Below are 18,819 nucleotides of genomic sequence, written 5' to 3'. Positions count from 1 at the left end.
CCTACTATCTCTGAGGCAAAAAAACCTGCCCACTGACCTTCCAGAAGGTACCATAAAACAAAATTGCCACATCGTGACTCTACGCTATAGACAAAATCACCATTTTTCAGCCATGATAAGTTTACAAGAAAAGATATTTTTGTTTCAAATTTTGAGGCAGATCAAAGGATTTAGTAATTTACCAAAAAAAATGGATAACCAAAATCCACAAACCTGAATGCCCTGGTCGACCCATTGTGTCCGGCTGCTCCTGCCCCACCGAACTGATCTCCAACTATCTGGACTCCATTTTCTCCCCCTTGGTCCAGGAACTCCCTACCTACGTCCGCAACACCACCCACGCCCTCCACCTCCTCCAGAACTTCCAATTCGCCGGTCCCCAACACCTCATCTTTACCGTGGACGTCCAGTCCCTCTACACCTGCATTCCCCATGCAGACGGCCTAAAGGCCCTCCGCTTCTTCCTGTCCCACAGGCCCAACCAGTTCCCCTCCACTGACACCCTCATCCGCTTATCCTAACTCGTCCTCACCCTCAACAACTTCTCTTTCAATTCCTCCCACTTCCTACAGACAAACTGGGTGGCCATGGGTACCCGCATGGGCCCAAGCTACACCTGCCTCTTTGTAGGTTACGTGGAACAATCCCTCGTCCGTACCTACACCGGCCCTAAACCCCACCTCTTCCTCTGTTACATTGATGACTGTATCGGCGCCGCCTCGTGCTCCCACGAGGAGCTCGAACAGTTCATCCACTTCACCAACACCTTCCACCCCAACCTTAAGGTTACCTGGACCATCTCTAATACCTCTCTCCCCTTCCTGGACCTCTCTGTCTCCATATCGGGCAACCACCTAGAAACCGATATTCATTTCAAGCCCACCAACTCCCACCGCTACCTAGAATACTCCTCCTCCCACCCACCTTCCTGCAAAAATGCTATCCCCTATTCCCAATTCCTTCGCCTCCGCCGCATCTGCTCCCAGGATGAGGCCTTCCACTCCCGTACATATCAGTTGTCCTCGTTTTTCAAGGACCGTAACATCCCCCCCTCAGTGGTCAAGAACGCCCTCAACCGTGTTTCCCACATCTCCCGCAACTCATCCCTCACACCCCATCCACGCAATAAGAACCAAAAAAGAATCCCCCTCGTCCTCACGTACCACCCCACCAACCTCCGGATCCAACGCATCATCCTCCGACATTTCCACCATCTGCAATCCGACCCCACCACCAAAGACATCTTTCCCTCCCCACCCTTATCTGCTTTCCGGAGGGACCACTCTCTCCGTGACTCCCTTGTCCGCTCCACACTCCCCTCCAGCCCCACCACGCCCGGCACTTTTCCCTGCAACCGCAGGAAGTGCTACACCTGCCCCCATACCTCCTCCCTCACCCCCATCCCAGGCCCCAAGAAGACTTTCCACATCAAGCAGATGTTCACCTGCACATCTGCCAATGTGGTATACTGCATCCGCTGTACCCGGTGTGGCTTCCTCTACATCGGGGAAACCAAGCGGAGGCTCGGGGACCGCTTTGCAGAACACCTACGCTCGGTTCGCAATAAACAACTGCACCTCCCAGTCGCGAACCATTTCAACTCCCCCTCCCATTCCTCAGACGACATGTCCATCCTGGGCCTCCTGCAGTGCCACAACGATGCCACCCGAAGGTTGCAGGAACAGCAACTCATATTCCACTTGGGAACCCTGCAGCCCAATGGTATCAATGTGGATTTCACAAGCTTCAAAATCTCCCCTCCCCCTACCGCATCCCAAAACCAGTCCAGCTCGTCCCCGCCTCCCTAACCTGTTCTTCCTCCCACCTATCCCCTCCTCCCACCTCAAGCCACACCCCCATCTCCTACCGACTAACCTCATCCCGCCCCCTTGACCTGTCCGTCCTCTCTGGACTGACCTATCCCCTCCCTAACTCCCCACTTACACTCACCTTTACTGGCTCCATCCCCGCCTCTTCGACCTGTTTGTTTCCTCTCCACCTATCCTCTCCTCTATCCACCTTCTATCCGCCTCCCACTCTCTCCCTATTTATTTCAGAACCCCCTTCCCCTCCCCCTTTTCTGATGAAGGGTCTAGGCCCGAAACGTCAGCCTTTCCGCTCCTATGATGCTGCTTGGCCTGCTGTGTTCATCCAGCTCTATACCTTGTTGTCTTGGATAACCACTGACTTGGGCCTTAAAATTTCAAACACCCTTTGGAGATCATTAGTTATGTATTCTATACCTTTCAGCTCTCACTTTTTAATAATCACACCATTCCACCAAGGATCATCTAAAAATAACCCCAGCACACACTCTATTTCTTGGCCCTGCACTAAATCGTTTCTTTATTTCAGATTCATTAAGCTATTCCATGCTGTCTTAGCTATTAAAATAATTATTAAATTATTAAAGTATCGAGGAACAGGAACTTCAGCTCTGTCCCCACTGGTGTACATGCTTGTCACATTACAATCAGGTATAAATTTGTTAAAGAGACACTGCACCATTGATAGACTGGACACAGATGGGCTTTTGTGGCATAGTGGTAGTGTCCCTATATCTACGCCAGGAGGCCTGGATTCACGCCTCTGTTGCTCCAGGGGTGTGTTATAACATCACTGAACAGGTTGATTCAGAAAATTTCTGGACTAAACGCAGGGAGGATGGTTGTCTGAGTCTAGAACCAGGGTGCACAGTCTCAGGATATGGGATAGGACTGAAATGAGGAAACATTTCTTCACTCAAAGAGCACTGAACCTATGCAAGTCTCTACAACAGAAGGCTGTGGTGACCAAGTCACTAAATATATTCAAGAAAGATGAAATAACTGCACAGAGGCTAGTCCAGTCACCATGTCACCCTTTATTTACATGTGCACTGTACACTGACTGTGGTCAGCCAGCTCAGGGTCAGTCCTTGAAGTGAAGAGATTCTGAATCCCCTGCTTATATCTGTCAGCCAGGGCTCCCTGCTAGGCCCAAGTTAACAAAACCCAACCAAGGATCTCATAGTCAACAAGATTCACCTGGTTCCAATCACTATTGAAAGGGACTGATAAATGTCCAAATAAAGAAAACCAAAGAACTGCAGATACTGAAAATCAGAAACAAAAACAGAAATTGCTGGAAAATCTCAGCAGGTCTGGGTGAAGCGATGGCCTAGTGGTATTATCGCTGGACTGTTAATCCAAAGACCCAGATAATATTCTGGGGACCTGGATTCAAATGCCACCAAGGCACACGGTGGAATTTGAATTCAATAAAATATCTGGAATTAAGAATCTAGTGATGACCGTGAGTCGATTGTCAGAAAAACCCATCTGGTTCACTAATGTCCTTTAGGGAAGGAAACTGCCATCCTTACCTGGTCTGGCCTACATGTGACTGCAGACCCACAGCAATGTGGTTGACTCTTAACTGCCCTCTGGGCAATTAGGGATGGGCAATAAATGCTGCTTAGCCAGCGACACCCTCATCCTGTGAATGAATAAATTTAAAAAAAAGTACCTGTGGAGAGAAAGCAGAATTCTGATGCTGCCAGACCTGCTGAGTTTTTCCAGCAATTTTTATAAATTTCTAGATTTTGAAAGAGAAGTGTCACATTGAGATAGATGATCAGCATGATTAAGTTGAATGGGGAAGCAGGATTAAAGGACTCTGTCTCCTGCTCCCACTGTCTATGCTTAATGAATTGATAGAAAACAGTACTGTAATGTGTAATTATTACACACCATAATTCTAACCATCAATTGACACCATTATAGATGAAACTTGAGATATAGAGGTTAAATCCAAGCATTACCCATCACAAGAAAAAATTTGAAAAATAGGTTTAAACTCGATTTTTAAAAAGGTGGGAAATTACAGAGGGGGAGGGGGCCAGACCCCTTGCCTCTCGTTCTGGAAGGCAGCTTGGTGGAGACACCAAAGAGAAACCTGCCACAAACTGCTATGGGTCAGGCCGATATGGCAAATGGTTAGAATTCTGCCCCTTCCCGGGGCAAGCGGGTCCCACCCTCTGCAACTGGCAACCGATCTGATTGGCTAACAGTTCAATCCAAAGGTTCCTGGTGGCACCAGAACTCAGTCGTGGCTTCACATTCACAAACATCCACTCCCTCCACCACCGACACTCAGGAGCAGCAATGTGTACTATCTACAAGATGCAGTGCATAAATTCACACATTCCCTCAGACAGTATTTTCCAAACTCATGACCACTTCCATCTAGAAGGATAACAGCAGCAGATACATGGGAACACCACTACTTTCAAGTTCCCCTTCAAGCCACTTACCATCCTGACTTGGAAATATATCGCCGTTCCTTCCCTGTCGTTGGGTCAATATCCTGGAATTCCCTCCCTAACGGTATTGCGTGTTAACCCACAGCAGGTGGATTGCAATGGTTTAAGAAGGCAGCTCACCACCACCTTCTCAAGGGCAAGTAGGGACGGGCAATAAATGCTGGCCAGCCAGCGATGCCCGCATCCCACAAGTGAATGTATAAAAACCTGCAAGATGGAGGCCTGGTGAATCCCAGGGAGAGGTTGGGCAGGGACAGGGTTGAGGCAAGAGGGGGCAGACTTTGAAGAATAGAGAGGAAGTGAGTTCAGTAGGGGTGTTGTCCCCAGTGGGCAAAACACCCATCAAAGATAGCACTCCCTATGTTTTAACACCTTTAAAAAGAAAATAGTCTGCCCACTCTCAACCATCTGCCCAGGCCAATCGTATCATAATAATGAACTGCAGATGCAAGAGATCTGAAACAAAGACAGAAATTGCTGGAGAGACTGATCAGGCCAGGTCTGATGAAGAGTCACTGGACTCGAAACGTTAACTCTGCTTTCTCCTTACATGTGCTGCCAACTATGTTATGGTGTGAGTTGGGGTAATATTGCTTGATATTGAATGTTTAACATGCTCGATTAATGTATATGATGGCCCACTTCTGAATAGGGTGCCCACCCACTCACCCTCTGTTTTCTGGAGCTGAGGTCGGGAGTGGATGGTGACCAAGTTTACATGCCTCCCCCCTGCCAAAAATACATGGGGCAGACGCAAGTAACATTCAATCTCTGGAAAAGCCAACATTAGTCTGCGACAATTCATCTGTACCGCCTACAATCGCTCTTCTTGTTTGGCACAGGTAAGTTTTCACCTTCTCTGCTGGGCAGCATTGTCATAGGCTGCATGTTCACATACAGGTACATCACACACATGTGACTACAGTTTCATGCAAGGAGCTTATAAGAAGCTAATCTTTATGATCCTTTACCTGTTCCTTCTTGTTAGTGAAACTCAACATATTTTCAGGTTACAATCATCAGCTTCACTGCTAACCTACAAAAGCCCATTTTTGCTAAGAGCAGAATTTTTGTTTCAAATTTATTAAATCAAAGGAAAAATTGGAGCCTGATCAGAGTCCGATTCCATCACCACAATATTATGAAAGCAAGCTTTTCCAAAGCTGTTGCATTGTTAAGAATCACCCCAATCCATTTGGCAAAGGGGTGTAATCTCCGACTCAAAAGTGGTGCTGAAATCCCTGGCAATGACTTTCAGCACAAAGCTAAAAGGAATTCCTGCCCATAGATCCCACCATTTGGAGGTTTGCCTTTGCTATTCAAGCTGACTAAAGGCAGGGTTAAGTGAGAGGCGCCCTCCGGGAGCGTAACTTGGAAAAAGGATTAGAATCCATCTTTTATAAAACACAATGATCTCATCCGTGATAACAAGGCATAGAGCTGGATGAACACAGCAGGCCAAGCAGCATCAGAGGAGCAGGAAGGCTGACGTTTCGGGCCTAGACCCTTCTTCAGTATTTGGGTTATCTGGTGGATAGGAAGAAGTTAACTTACAAAATTATTTAGAATACTTTAATAACAATCTGATTTTATAAAAAATGCCTGAAGAGCTTGCTGAGAATTATATCTATGTTTCTCGTTTCTGCAATTAGTCTTTTCGTTAGGGGGCACTGGCAAGTTATCACAGCACTGATGAGCCCAATTTTAAGGGAATCAGAAATGGAGGTAAAATGCACCCTCTTCTGTGCCTGCCATGCCTCCTCTGTCTGGAGCTGTGTGTATTGCCCAGTTCTCACAAGTAGGACAAAATGATCTACCACATACATTATCATGCAGCCACTCATGATGTATCGCCAAGTTCAGCAGCCAGTAGTTGGAGGGAACATGGATGAAACTTATCGGATTATTAAGAGGCCTGACAGGGTAAATGTTGACAGGATGTTTCCCCTCATGGGAGAGTCTAGGACGAGAGTGGATAGTCTCAGAATTAAAGGCCGCCAATTTAAAACTGAGATGAGGAGAAATTTCTTCTCTTGGAGGGTTATAAGTCTTTAGAACTCTTTGCCACAGAGAGCTGTGGGGGCGGAGTCCTTGTGTATACTTAAGGCTGAGACAGATAGATTCTTGATCAGACGGAGAATCCAGTGTTACAAGGAAAGGGCAGGAGAATTGGACTTGAGGAATGTCAATCAGCCATGATCCTATTGAATAGAGGAGCAGACTTAATGGGCCAAATGGCCTACCCTTGTTCCTATTTGTTACGGTCTTAAGGAGCAGAGGTGAAGAGGTTCAACCTCAGGTTAGGCTGATAGGGTCTGGTGTCATGGTCTCCTCTGCCTGTTCAGGAGAAAACGCATCATGTCCACCTTGACTTCTAGGTCCCTGACGGCAGAGCAAGGCACCAATTATCGCTCCTCTGCCATGTCCAGGGCAAACGTTCCAAACCATGCAGGGCAGGTCCGGACTGACAGTGGTTGACCGGGTGCACAATGGCCTTTTAAAGATGGCACTGGCATCAGGGATCCCAGCAGTGGTGAGTGTTTCTAGCTACAGCGAGTGGGAGAATCAGGGTAGGATCAGGCACTATAGGGGCGTGGTAGGTAGTTACTAAGGTAAATTTGGGATGAAAGCGCAAGAAAACTTGTTAGCCTTCACAGACAGAAACCAGCTGTCAAACCCAACAAAAATGGCACTTTAACAAAATATGGTCAGATTCAGTTCAACCTCTCCGACTAGTAGGTGAAACTCCCTCAAGCTCCGACAAGATTTCAACCAGGATTACAGGAATTGAAGCTGAAACTGGGCATTTAGTCAGGGAGGGATTGGGAGGGAGGGAAGGAGGTCAGGTTTTAGAGGCTGAGGGGAGGCATAAAGTTGAGTACAATCTTGAGGGGTGTACCCAATCGTATCCCCAATTGAGAGGTCACCTTCCTCCACTTTCCCCTTATGCATGTAATATAGCAGTGGAGGTGAAATGAGATCCTTAAATTGTCACCAATTGCCACCCGAGAACCTCAAAGAGCCTCAGGGTGTGCGGGCTGACTGATGAACCTCCCACTGTGATATGGGGGACAGGTCAGGGTTGGGCAGAAGATGACGTCACAGAATTGTTGCAATGCAGAAGGAAGCCATTAGGCCTATTGTGTCCACATTGGCTCTTCAAATGAGCGTCATCGCCTACTGCCAACGTTCTGCTTCACCCCATACCCTTGCACATTATGTCCTTCCAAAAATCACAGAATCCCTACAATGCGCAAGCAGGACATTCGGCCCATTTAGTCCACACCGATTTTCTGAAGAACATCAAACCCAGACCCACCTATCTAACCTATCCCATAACCCTGCATTTCCCATGGCTAATCCACCTAGCCTACGCATCCCTGGATGCTATGGGCAATTTCCCATGGTCAATCCACCTAAACTGCACATCTTTGGACTTTGGGAGGAAACCAGAGCACCTAGAAGAAACCCACCCAGACAGCCCATGCAAACTCCACACAGTCACCTGAGGCTGGATTCAAACCTGGATTCCTGGCACTGTGAGGCAGCAGTGCTAACCACTGAGCCACCATGTCACCCAACACTCCAATATTCCCTTGAATACCTCAACTGTACCTGCCTGCACTTCACAAACAGGCCCATATCCTAACTACACATTGTGTGCAAAAGGTTTATCTCACATCACATTTGCTTCTTTTGCAAATCACATTAAATGTCTGCCCTCTGGTTCTTGATCTTGTTAAGAGCAGCAACAGTTTGTCTCCATCCACTCCACTTTATTTAATGTTCCACTCTGCTTTATAATACACCGTGGTCAGTAAACTTCAGTTCAGCCTGAATCCTTTCTGAAATAACTCCACAGAGGCAGGTATCCCATCACCAAGACATCTTTTATTTATATGTGTAGAGTCCTAGACACTGATCCAGCTCCCTCATAGCCAGCTCTCAGAATGAACAGAACCTCTGACACTCCTGTTTATATCTGTAAGCCAGGGCTCCCTGATTGGACCAAATTAACACCCCCAATCAGGGAACTCATATTCTATGAGGTCCACCTGGTTGACCTCTTACAATCACTGCACTTTCCTGTATGAAGTCCTGTTTGGCTATTATCTCATACTCAGTGGTTTCCAGTGGCCTCTAGACCTGTTAACTTTGAATGAACTCATGTTCTTAATCTTTGACTTTGGTCCTACATGCATTGCTCTCCTCCTTTTGCTCAACCTTTAGTGGTTGTACCTTCAGTGGATTTAGATTAGAATTTCCTCCCTAAGTAACTACAAGCTTTTCACATTCCTTTTCCCCCTTAAAGACTACATCTTTTACCAGGTTTTTGGTCAACATTTCTAATCCTTCTTTTGTTGGTTAGCAACATTTGAATTGCTAACTAAGGTGAAATTCAGACCAAAGTTCTTACTGGCACCTGATGCAACAATATTGTAGTTATCAGCTAATTATTGCAATCGATCTCTATCAATTAATTCACCCAGAATCAAATATGCAACAGGTTAACTCTCAGTGATAGAAAGGTTGGATAACCTTAGTATAAAAGATGTAATGCAGCAACTCACCAAGACTCCTTCCATGGCACCTTCCAAATTCATGACTCCTACATCCTAGTAGGACAAGGACAGCAGATATATGAAAATGTCGCCACCTGTAAATTTTCCTCCAGCCACACACCATCCTGACTTAAAAATATATCATTATTCCTTCGAAATTGAGAGCTCCTGTCCTAACAATATTGCAGGTCCCCCAACACCTCATGGCCTGCTGCGATTCAAAAAGGCAGTTCACCACCATCTTCTCAGAAGGCAATTCAACAACAGTGATAAATGTTGGCTTAGCCAGTGACACCCACGTCCCACAAACAAATAAGAAGAACTGACATTTCTCAAATTACTCATACACCTGATCTCAAAATATTACTTATGAAATATACCTGATTTACATTTGAATTGATCAAAGCTGTCTGTTTCCAACCTTTACCATTCTCTCATTTAAATGATGGAACAGATTTTGACTTGTTAGCAGCAGCAGAGAAGCTATGCCCATAGAATATTCCTGATAATAGCTTCCCCACATTGAGCACTGATGACTACAGCAATCAGCAAAGGTAAGTTACAATTGGAGTCAAATCATGTAGGTGGGGCAACCATGGCTAAAATTATTTTTCCAACAGAAAACTAATCAGATCTGCTCCTTCAGAAGGTCCAGAAGGCCTGGGCTCAAGAGGCGCTGTGTTATATGTTGAGGGGGTCAGTTTGCTCAGTTGACTGGACAGCTGGTTTGCGATGCCACCAGCATGGTTTCAATTCCTGCACCAGCGGAGGTTACCAAGAAGGACCCTCCTTCTCAACGTCTCCCCTTCCTGAGATATGGTAACCCTCAGGTTGAACCACCACTCTCTCTAATGAGAGACCAGCAATGTGGTACAATAGGACTGTGACAACTTTACCTTTTACCTTTACATAACATGTCTGAACATGTTGATTAAAAATAACTAATTGAAGTCCACACAGCAAAGTCTCCAACTACTTCCTTCCTAATTGACGTTCCAATTTTATGTTAGGAACCTAATATCCGTATTAAAATTAGGCCCAGTGCCAAATTCAGCCAAGTGTTTTGGATATCCAACTGTTAACCCCTTCTAAAATTGAGCCGGCGACTATCACTGTTTGCGATTTTTGACCGATACTGTCGGGCAAGGACACTCAAAATATTTTGATTTGTCATCATCCACCTTGTCTACTCCCTTTCGAATTGCAGAAACAGCAATCGTAACATTTTTCATGCATTCCTTTTCCAACAAGAGCATGGCCAAAGTGGTCTTTGTAATAAGCCCACTATAATTCATTCTTTAAATCATTCTGGTTGCTTTGATTTATATCCTTTCAAGAACAATGCCCTTTCTATGCTGCAGTGACCAGAACAATACGCAGTACTGCAAATGTCTTTTCATCAATAATTTTAAATGTAACGTGATTTCATCATTAATTTGACTTAATATTTACTCTTCAATATATACCAATTGTTTTTGCAAATCTGACAAGTGATCACCAATCAAAATGTTAATTCTGTTTCTTTCTGCACAGGTACCGCCAGACCTGCTAACCACTTCCAGCATTTTCTTTATCTATTAGTATTTCTGCAATTCTTCTCACACTGCCACTGGCCATTGTTTCAATAGTTTCAGGTTGTATCATCCAGGCCAAAATCATCTCTTTCGCGTTTCATACACATCATTTCCTTTCATCTTAACTACAGCACCTTCGGATTTTTTGTCCTCAATGCAGTTTGCATTTGTTACAATCACATAAGAAAATGTGATTCCGCTCATCTCTTCTTAACTAACCCTTTCACTTAGTTGCAAAATATATTTTATTTCTTTTTATGATGCAGTATCAATTAAAATGCAGTTATAGAGTCATAGAGCTGTACAGAATGGAAACAGATCCTTCGATCCAACACATCCATGCTGACCAGATATCCTAAATTAATTTAGTCCCATTTGCCAGCATTTGGCCTATATCCCCCTAAACCCTTCTGATTCATGTACCCATCCAGATGCCTTTTAAATATTGTAATTGTACCAGCCTCCACCATTTCCTCAGGCAGCTCATTCCATACACACACCACCCTCTTGTGAATAAGTTGCCCCTTATGTCCCTTTTAGATCTTTCCCCTCTCATCTTAAACCTATGCCCTTCTAGTTTTGGATTCCCTACCCTGGAAAAGACCGTGGCTATTCACCCTATCCAAGCCCCTCATGATTTTATAAACCTCTATAAGGTCACTCCTGAACCTCTGATGTTCCACGGAAAATAGCCTCAGGCTATTCAGCCTCTCCCTATAGCTCAAACCCTCCAACCCTGGCACCGTCGTTGTAAACCTTTTCTGAATCCTTTCAAGTTTCACAACATCCTCCCTATAACAAGGAGACTAGAATTGAATGCAGTATTCCAAAAGTGGCCTAACCAATGTCCTGTACAGCCGCAACATGACCTCCCAACTCCTAGACTCAATGCACTGACAAATAAAGGCAAGCGTACCAAATGCCTTCTTCGCTATCCTGTGTACCTGTGACTCCACTTTCAAGGAACTTTGAACCTGCACCCCATGGTCTCTTAACTCAATAAAAATGCAGATGCCAATTATAAGGTTTTCTTGGGTCAAAGAAGAATTTTATTATCTACTGACCATGTGAAAAAATAATAAACATGTGACATCAAACACATACACAAATACAGGTGGTAAGTTTAAAATGGGCACTGTCTGGTAAAGACAGGAGGAATAAAGGCTATGCAGTTTAAAAGTCTATTCAGTGCTTGAGATGTTGAATTTTTAATCAAAGACCACAGTTGTTTAAATGTTAGCTGATATCCACAGCAGAGGTGAAGTCTGTAGATACCTTGGAGTTCTTTAAGAATGGCTGCTCACCCAATTTGCTTTTTCACAGTGTGCTGTTTTCCTGATGCTGGGAAAACAGGCAGGGAAAGAGAGAATGTCTTCTAGGTCTTACTTACAAATCCATTTCTTCTCACTGCTGCTGCTCAGAAACAGCTTTTGAAACAGGATTAATTTGTGGATTCTTGAATCTGTCCCCATTGTCTCTCCAAGTCGAATATTTCACAGGCACTCTTTCATGTCTGATATGTTAAATTATCTTATAATTGTAAATTAAGACAGGGGATGCAAATTTCTTGATATTGACTTAGTTGCCTGTTTTGATGTCATTATATAAAATTGTAATTTCAGTGCAGATGGCTTCATTTATTTCACATTGGTCTCCTGTACTTGAATCAACCTGTGCTAGGTGATCATGGCAGCTATTTCTGGTCAGTACTTGTCCTTTTTTTAAAACAATTTTTAGTCCATCAAAAGCCTCAGGTTTAACAATCAAATGATGGAAGTTAAAACTTGATAGTCCATGTTCACCACTATTTGTAACACATTTGTGTTGATAAAATTTAACTTTCCACCTTCTGTCCAATTTCCAAGTCAATTAAAATACTCCTGTATCTTTTATCGTTCAGCTTTGCAGCCCTTTTTTCTTTTTTTTTCAATTTTTTAGCATATACAAAGGTAGCCATTGTGCCTGAGACTCTACGCTCCAGTTCAACATTCATTGTTTCTTGTAAAGAACTTTACGAGTGGAATGCCTGTCACCTTCCCATTGCCATGGCATTCTTCCAGTGGGCTTGGAACATGGAGGATAACCCTCGCACCCTGAAGCCAATTAAGGGCTATCTCTTGCCATTGCTGGCATTGCAGCACTGCAAAGTTGGACTTAAAACAACAAAAGAACAAAAGAGCAGTACAGTGTAGGAACAGGCCCTTCAGCCCTCCAAGCCTGTGCCAATCATCATGCCCTGACTAAACTGAAAAACAAACCTTCTGCCCTTATTCAGTCCACAACCTTCTATTTCCTCCCTATTCATGTAACCATCCAGATGCCTCTTAAATGTTGCCAAAATGCTTGCTTCCATCACCTCCTCTGGCAGTGTATTCTAGGGTCCTACCACTCTCTGCGTGAAAAACATCCCTCACACATCTCCCTTAAACTTTCCCCTCTGACCTTGCACCTGTGTCCCCTTGTAATCGAAACTTCAACCCTGGGGAAAAGCCTCTGACTATCCACCCCTATCTATGCCTCTCATAATTTTGTAGTCCTCCATCAGGTCTCCTCTCAGCTGCTGTCTTTCCAGTGAAAACAATCCTAGTCTTTTTAACCTTTCCTCATAACCAATGCCCTCGAGACCGGGCAACATCCTGATGAACCTTCTCTGCACTATCTCCAAAGCTTCCAAGTCCTTCTGGTAATGTGGCAACCAAAACTGCACACAATACTCCAAATGTTGCCTAACAAGGGTTTTATATAACTGCAACATGATTTTCCAACTCTTGCATTCCATGCCCTGACCAATGAAGGCAAGCATGCTATATGGCTGCTACCACACTGGGCTAACAACCTGGTGAATATTAGTCGCCTCCCTTAGGGCTGGATTGGGTTTGGCCCATTGAGTCGGGTGTTCTCGGGACACATTGACAGTGATGAGGCACCATCCCCTTCCTTTCATCATCCTTCCCTCACCTGGGCCTGTATGACTCACCCTGGCAATGTCTGACCCCATGTGCCTTGCTAAGAGGGTGACATCCATTACTGGGGTTCTTCAACTGGATGCTGTGCTAGCAACGTCTACCACTCTTTTTGCTGCTGCAGAAGATGCAGGCTCCTCCAACTAGTCCAGATTCTTTTACAGGCAGCCTTTCATCCTTTAAAGGGACAAAAGCTCAGATGATAGCTCATCCACTGAAAGATAACTATATAACCCAGTCAGGACTGACCCAAAACGATGGGGTGGAATTATCTGGCTCATCACTGGGGCCACTGTGCATCTCCATAAAATCCAGCCTCAGACAGCTAAGAATCATAGAATCCCTACAGTGTGGAAACAGGCCCTTCAGTCCAACAAGTCCACACTGACCCTCAGAGCATCCCACCCAGACCCATCCCCCTATAACCCACCTAATCTATACATCCCTGAACACTGGGCAATTTAGCATGGCCAATCCACCTAACCTGCACATCTTTGGACTGTGGGAGCATACCGGAGCACCTGAAGGAAACCCACACAGACACAGGGAGAATGTGCAAGCTCCACACAGACAGTCGCCCGAGGGTGGAATCGAACCCGGGTCCCTGGTGCTGTGAGGCTGCAGTGCTAACCACTGATCCACCGTCCCACCCCAACACACTTAATAAAACCCAAAAGAACTGCGGATGTTGTAAATCAGGAACAGAAACAAAAGTTGCTGGAAAAGCTCAGCAGGCCTGGCAGCATCTGTGAAGAAAAAGTCAGAGTTAACGTTTCAGGTCCGGTAACCTTTCCTCTGAACTGCCAGACCTGCTGAGCTTTTCCAGCAACTTCTGTTTCTGTCCCCGAAAAGACGTTTATTGACCTAGACTCATCTCTGCGGATGCAACTCGAAAGATTCACCTGAGATTTGTCTGAAGATACACTCATTTTGTTGATATCAACAAATGCTTAAGAATCCTCCCTAGTCATTAGAGTGCACCCAGGCTCAAAGCTGGGTGCAAAAATGCACAAGAACATAGAAATCAGTGAAAACGTCAAGAGCCAAAGTAAAAAGCAAATGCGCAACAGTATATTTCTTTTTTGAATTTCAATTCATTGAACAATCATTCATGCACATTAAGCATATTAACTGAGGTAGAATTTTAATTTTTAATGTAACATATTTTGTAGAAAAATGCTTTTAAAGAAGCACATAACATAGACAGAAGGTCTTAGTTCAGATAATTTATTTAAAAACGATCAAAAAGTTGCCATTAAAATGTTTGTTTCCTGCTGCACCTGTAAATTTGGACTGTGTTAAACAACCAACAATCAAACACAATGAGAGAACACTTGCAGTTGAGGGCCAAGGCCAAGTCCAGTTCTGTAAGCAGAGATCCACTCAGATTCAATGGATCCATGCACAAAATTCAGGAATACTTAGCAAATTTTATTTACAGGAATCACTCACTTATGCCCAAAATTCAGCAATCTATTAGTGACACTTAATTTGTTTGTGCTCAGAATATACATCAACAAATGCAGAGGAAGCTGTAGGTCATCGTATTTAATGAAAGTTATAACTTTGCCTTTGGTATGTGGTTACAAACTCATATTTAGGATTGGCCCAATGCTGACAGCTCTGTGTGAAATGTCTCTTTGGTGGGTCACATAGTCCAGAACTACATGGAAAACCCCGGTAGACATAATCATAGAATCCTTACATGTGGAAGCAGGCCATTCAGCCCATCTAGTCCACGTCAACCCTCTGAGAAACATCCCACCCAGAACCACTCCATTAACCTTTCATTTTCCATGGCTAATTCACCTAACCTACACATTCCTGGGCACTATAGGCAATTTAGCATGGGCATTCCACCTAACCGACACATCTTTGGACTGTGGGAGGAAACCAGAGCACCTGGAGGAAACCCACACAGACATGGGGAGAATGTGCAAACTCCACACAGACAGTTGCCCGAGGGTGGAATCGAACCCAGGTCCATGGCATTATGAGGAAGCAGTGCTAACCACTGAGCTATCGTGCTGCCCTTATAATGCCAGCCTTTAAAAGTGGCACAGAGGAAAATATTGTATAACAAAATATAACCACATTGATTATTTTTAAATAATAAGAATATTTTGACATGTTAAGATCCTAACATATATTTGGGATTGAATAACAGAAAAAAAAACTGCCAAATTTCTAATTACAATTCACTTCCAAACCATAAGGAGCTTATTCACCATAAGATCATGGGTAGAAGGTGCGTGGGAACATAATCACTTCCAAGGGTCTCTCCAACTCACTCACACACTATCCGTGGCTCAGTGGCTAGCACTGTTACCTCACAGCACCCGGGACCCGGGTTCGATTCCGGCCTTGGGCGACTGTCTGCGTGGAGTTTGCACATTCTCCCCGTGTCTGTGTGGGTTTCCTCCCACAGTCCAAAGATGTGCAGGTTAGGTAGACTGGCCATGCTAAATTGCCCATAGTGTTCAGGGAGGTGTAGATTAGGTGGGTTATAGCAGGGTGGGTCTGGTTGGGATGCTCTGAGGTTCGGTGTGGACTTGTTGGACCAAAGGGCCTGTTTCTATGATCCCTTCCTTGACATAATCCATAATTGTCACTAGCTCAAAATCCTGAAAGTCCCTAGCTAACGACATTGACATAACACTGTCACCATGTGGACAACAGAGGTTCATGAAGGTGATTACCACCACCTTCTCAAAGGCAATTCAAAGTGCTGGCTGTCCCAAGAATAAACGTACAACAGTCAAAAAGTTTCAAGATCACTTTCTTCTCATTTCTATTATGCAGAATTACAATGAACCAAGTCACTTCCCAACATTTTCATTATATAAGATTTCAATAGACCAAACTGTTTCCCATACACTCGCCCTGCATCGAATTTCTTTGGACTAAATCAAAGCTCATTCACTCCCATTATATAGAAATCCAATTAACCAAATCACTTTTCATTTATTCCCATTCCATAGAAATATAATCGGCCAAATGGCTTTTCATTCATTCCTATTATACAAAATTCCTGATTGAGGCATAGCTATTAACTGCTATGTCTGATTGGAGCACAAAAACATCCCTCAATTACCTACCTATGTCATAACTTTTGAAAAATATCGGTCCAGAACACGTCAGTCATATTTCAGACATTAACAGCTCTTGTAAGAAATGTATGGTGCATAATCAAGCATTCAAAACAGATTCAGTTATAGCACAAGTGTTTAAATTAACCAAAATTCATATGTTACAAATTTCTTTAAAACGATCAATCTCAAGAAATCATTTTTGAAGCATAACATTTCCTGGAAGATTACTCATTTTTGTCAACAGTTACTGTATTAATGGTTCTTAATATTCCCAACACTGATTCATTACATAATTCTACTAATGGCTTTTTTAGGTTAATTTGTACCTGATATATCTAGTTAAATAATAATTAGCATGACCTTCTTTTCAAATGTAATATAGAACAGGAATGTATAATACTGGACAGATTGTAAGATAATATCAAGGCAAAAGCATAGGCATGTTATGGGGATTTAGAGTTAACAGAGCTGTGGTAATAGAAATGGGCACCATGGTTATACACAGAAGAGGTTTCTTTTCAATTCCCAGAAAACTGTCTCTAGTAGTTAATGTAGAAGTTACTTTATAATCGCATAAGTGTCAAAATAGTATTATAAGAGTTTGTGACTCTACATCCTACTCTTGGTGAGTATCTGCAGTTGACTGCTCTTCTAACCTAAATTTTCTCTATGACTCTGTTGCTGCACTGTATTCCCTGTTTTGCTTTCTCTTTTAAATCTTTTCCTTTCTATTCTGTTCTTAACTGTTATATCTCATGCCCTTCATTAGTTACATTAATTCTGTATATCTGGGGCTCTTTCTCCCTCATTTTAGTTTTAGTGCTCTTCCAATTCCTCATTTTCAAATTCAGGACTTCCAACCTATTTTTTTAAATTCTTTCCCATTCTGAGTGAAGTGCTATTAGTCTGCTAGTTGTTTTCCCTCTTACTCATCTGACTTACTGGGTATCATTTGGCTTTCCTGCATTTTACCATTCTCTCCTTCAGCTCCAGCATTTGCACAGCACTGATATTAGCTAATTATTTAACCAGACAGATAAATTGCAAAAAAAAAACAGTGTGGATGTGGCTTGTGATTTATCAACATGAGATGTATTCAGAGTAATGAAAGATGAGAACTCTGGAATGAGATGATCCAAGTGTGATACGGTACTAAAGACATACTGACCTGCTCCTGTATGAGCTGAAGCAGAGAGCTCCTATCCATATACAACCTTGAGCTTGCTGCACACACACCAGCCAAGAATTGTCTGCCTCTCCCAGCAATCAGACAGAAGCACAAGCTCTCACAGGCACTGAGGATAGCTTGCAAGGCAGTACCGATCCAGGCCCTTTCTTCACAACGTCCTTCAACATCCAACATCTACACCACAGAATGCCAACAAGCTCCTAGAAGAGATGCAACCAATCATGTCCAAACGAATTGAGAGTGAGTGACATGGCTCGAACGTTCACTGTAGGATTTTTCACACAGCTGCTGCCTCAACAGCTCCCTCTGATGAGAGATAGTGGGCCCTGCTCGAACATAATTACACTTAACAGCACTGGTACCGAAAGCCTACAACCACACTGCTGCTCTGCAGAGAAGCGGAGAGGTATACAGCATCTTAAAGACTCCAGAATTAACCCTTTCCTGGCTCCAACATGTCGTTTGCATGTTTCCTCTGATGCTGCTGGTATTACATCATTTCAGTGCATCAGTTTTATAGACAATTATATAAAATTCCTAAAATTCACATCCTTTGAAAAGCTATAAGGCTGTTGTTTCATTTTTCCTTTCTTTGGAGTCTCTGCATCAAAACCTAATCAAAAAGAGAGCCAGGTGGCCTATTCCCTGACCTCTATGGAAGTTTCTTCATTAGAATTAATCATCAGGTGTAAATGTACATTCTGCCTTTACCTGCCACTTCTCAACCCATTAGACATATATCTTCAATGAAATCACAAGCTCCAAATGCTACTTTGCTTTTAAAATGAAATTATAAACAATTGTTTCAACTTGGAATGAATTAACAGTGCTAGGTATCCTGTGGGTTCAGATAAGCTGAGATCGGCTTATATCAGCATCAGCTCTATTTCAATGTGACCTAGGGTAAGTTCTGTCCCAAGAACACCACTGCAGCAGGAGCCTACTTCCTTCTGAAGGCTACACATCCCTCAGATCATTTGCTTATGCAGTTGCAGTAAGCTCAAAGGTAAGGGCAGAGGCAATTGTGCTGTCATTTTGTTGTACATTTTTGTACACTAGAAGAAATAAAAACATGTGGAACGAAAAAACAACTTCAATCAGGTTAAGTCTGACCTCATTACTGTTATATTTTAAAC

At 43.6% G+C, this 18,819-nt stretch overlaps 1 protein-coding gene across 1 annotated transcript in view; it reads right to left on the bottom strand.

Annotated features, from left to right (window-relative positions):
- rhbdl1 (rhomboid, veinlet-like 1 (Drosophila)) overlaps positions 1–17,857 on the bottom strand; it is a 219,309-nt gene extending 201,452 nt beyond the window's left edge. The window contains exon 1 of the mRNA XM_048609520.1: positions 17,663–17,857. Coding sequence (XP_048465477.1) covers positions 17,663–17,857 — 195 coding nt within the window. The remainder of the gene's footprint in view (positions 1–17,662) is intronic.
- Between the last annotated feature and the right edge of the window lie 962 nt (positions 17,858–18,819).

This window comes from Rhincodon typus, chromosome 21, assembly GCF_021869965.1.
Source record: "Rhincodon typus isolate 14 chromosome 21, sRhiTyp1.1, whole genome shotgun sequence".
Taxonomy (NCBI): domain Eukaryota; kingdom Metazoa; phylum Chordata; class Chondrichthyes; order Orectolobiformes; family Rhincodontidae; genus Rhincodon; species Rhincodon typus.
This window is presented reverse-complemented; position numbering and strand designations above follow the sequence as displayed.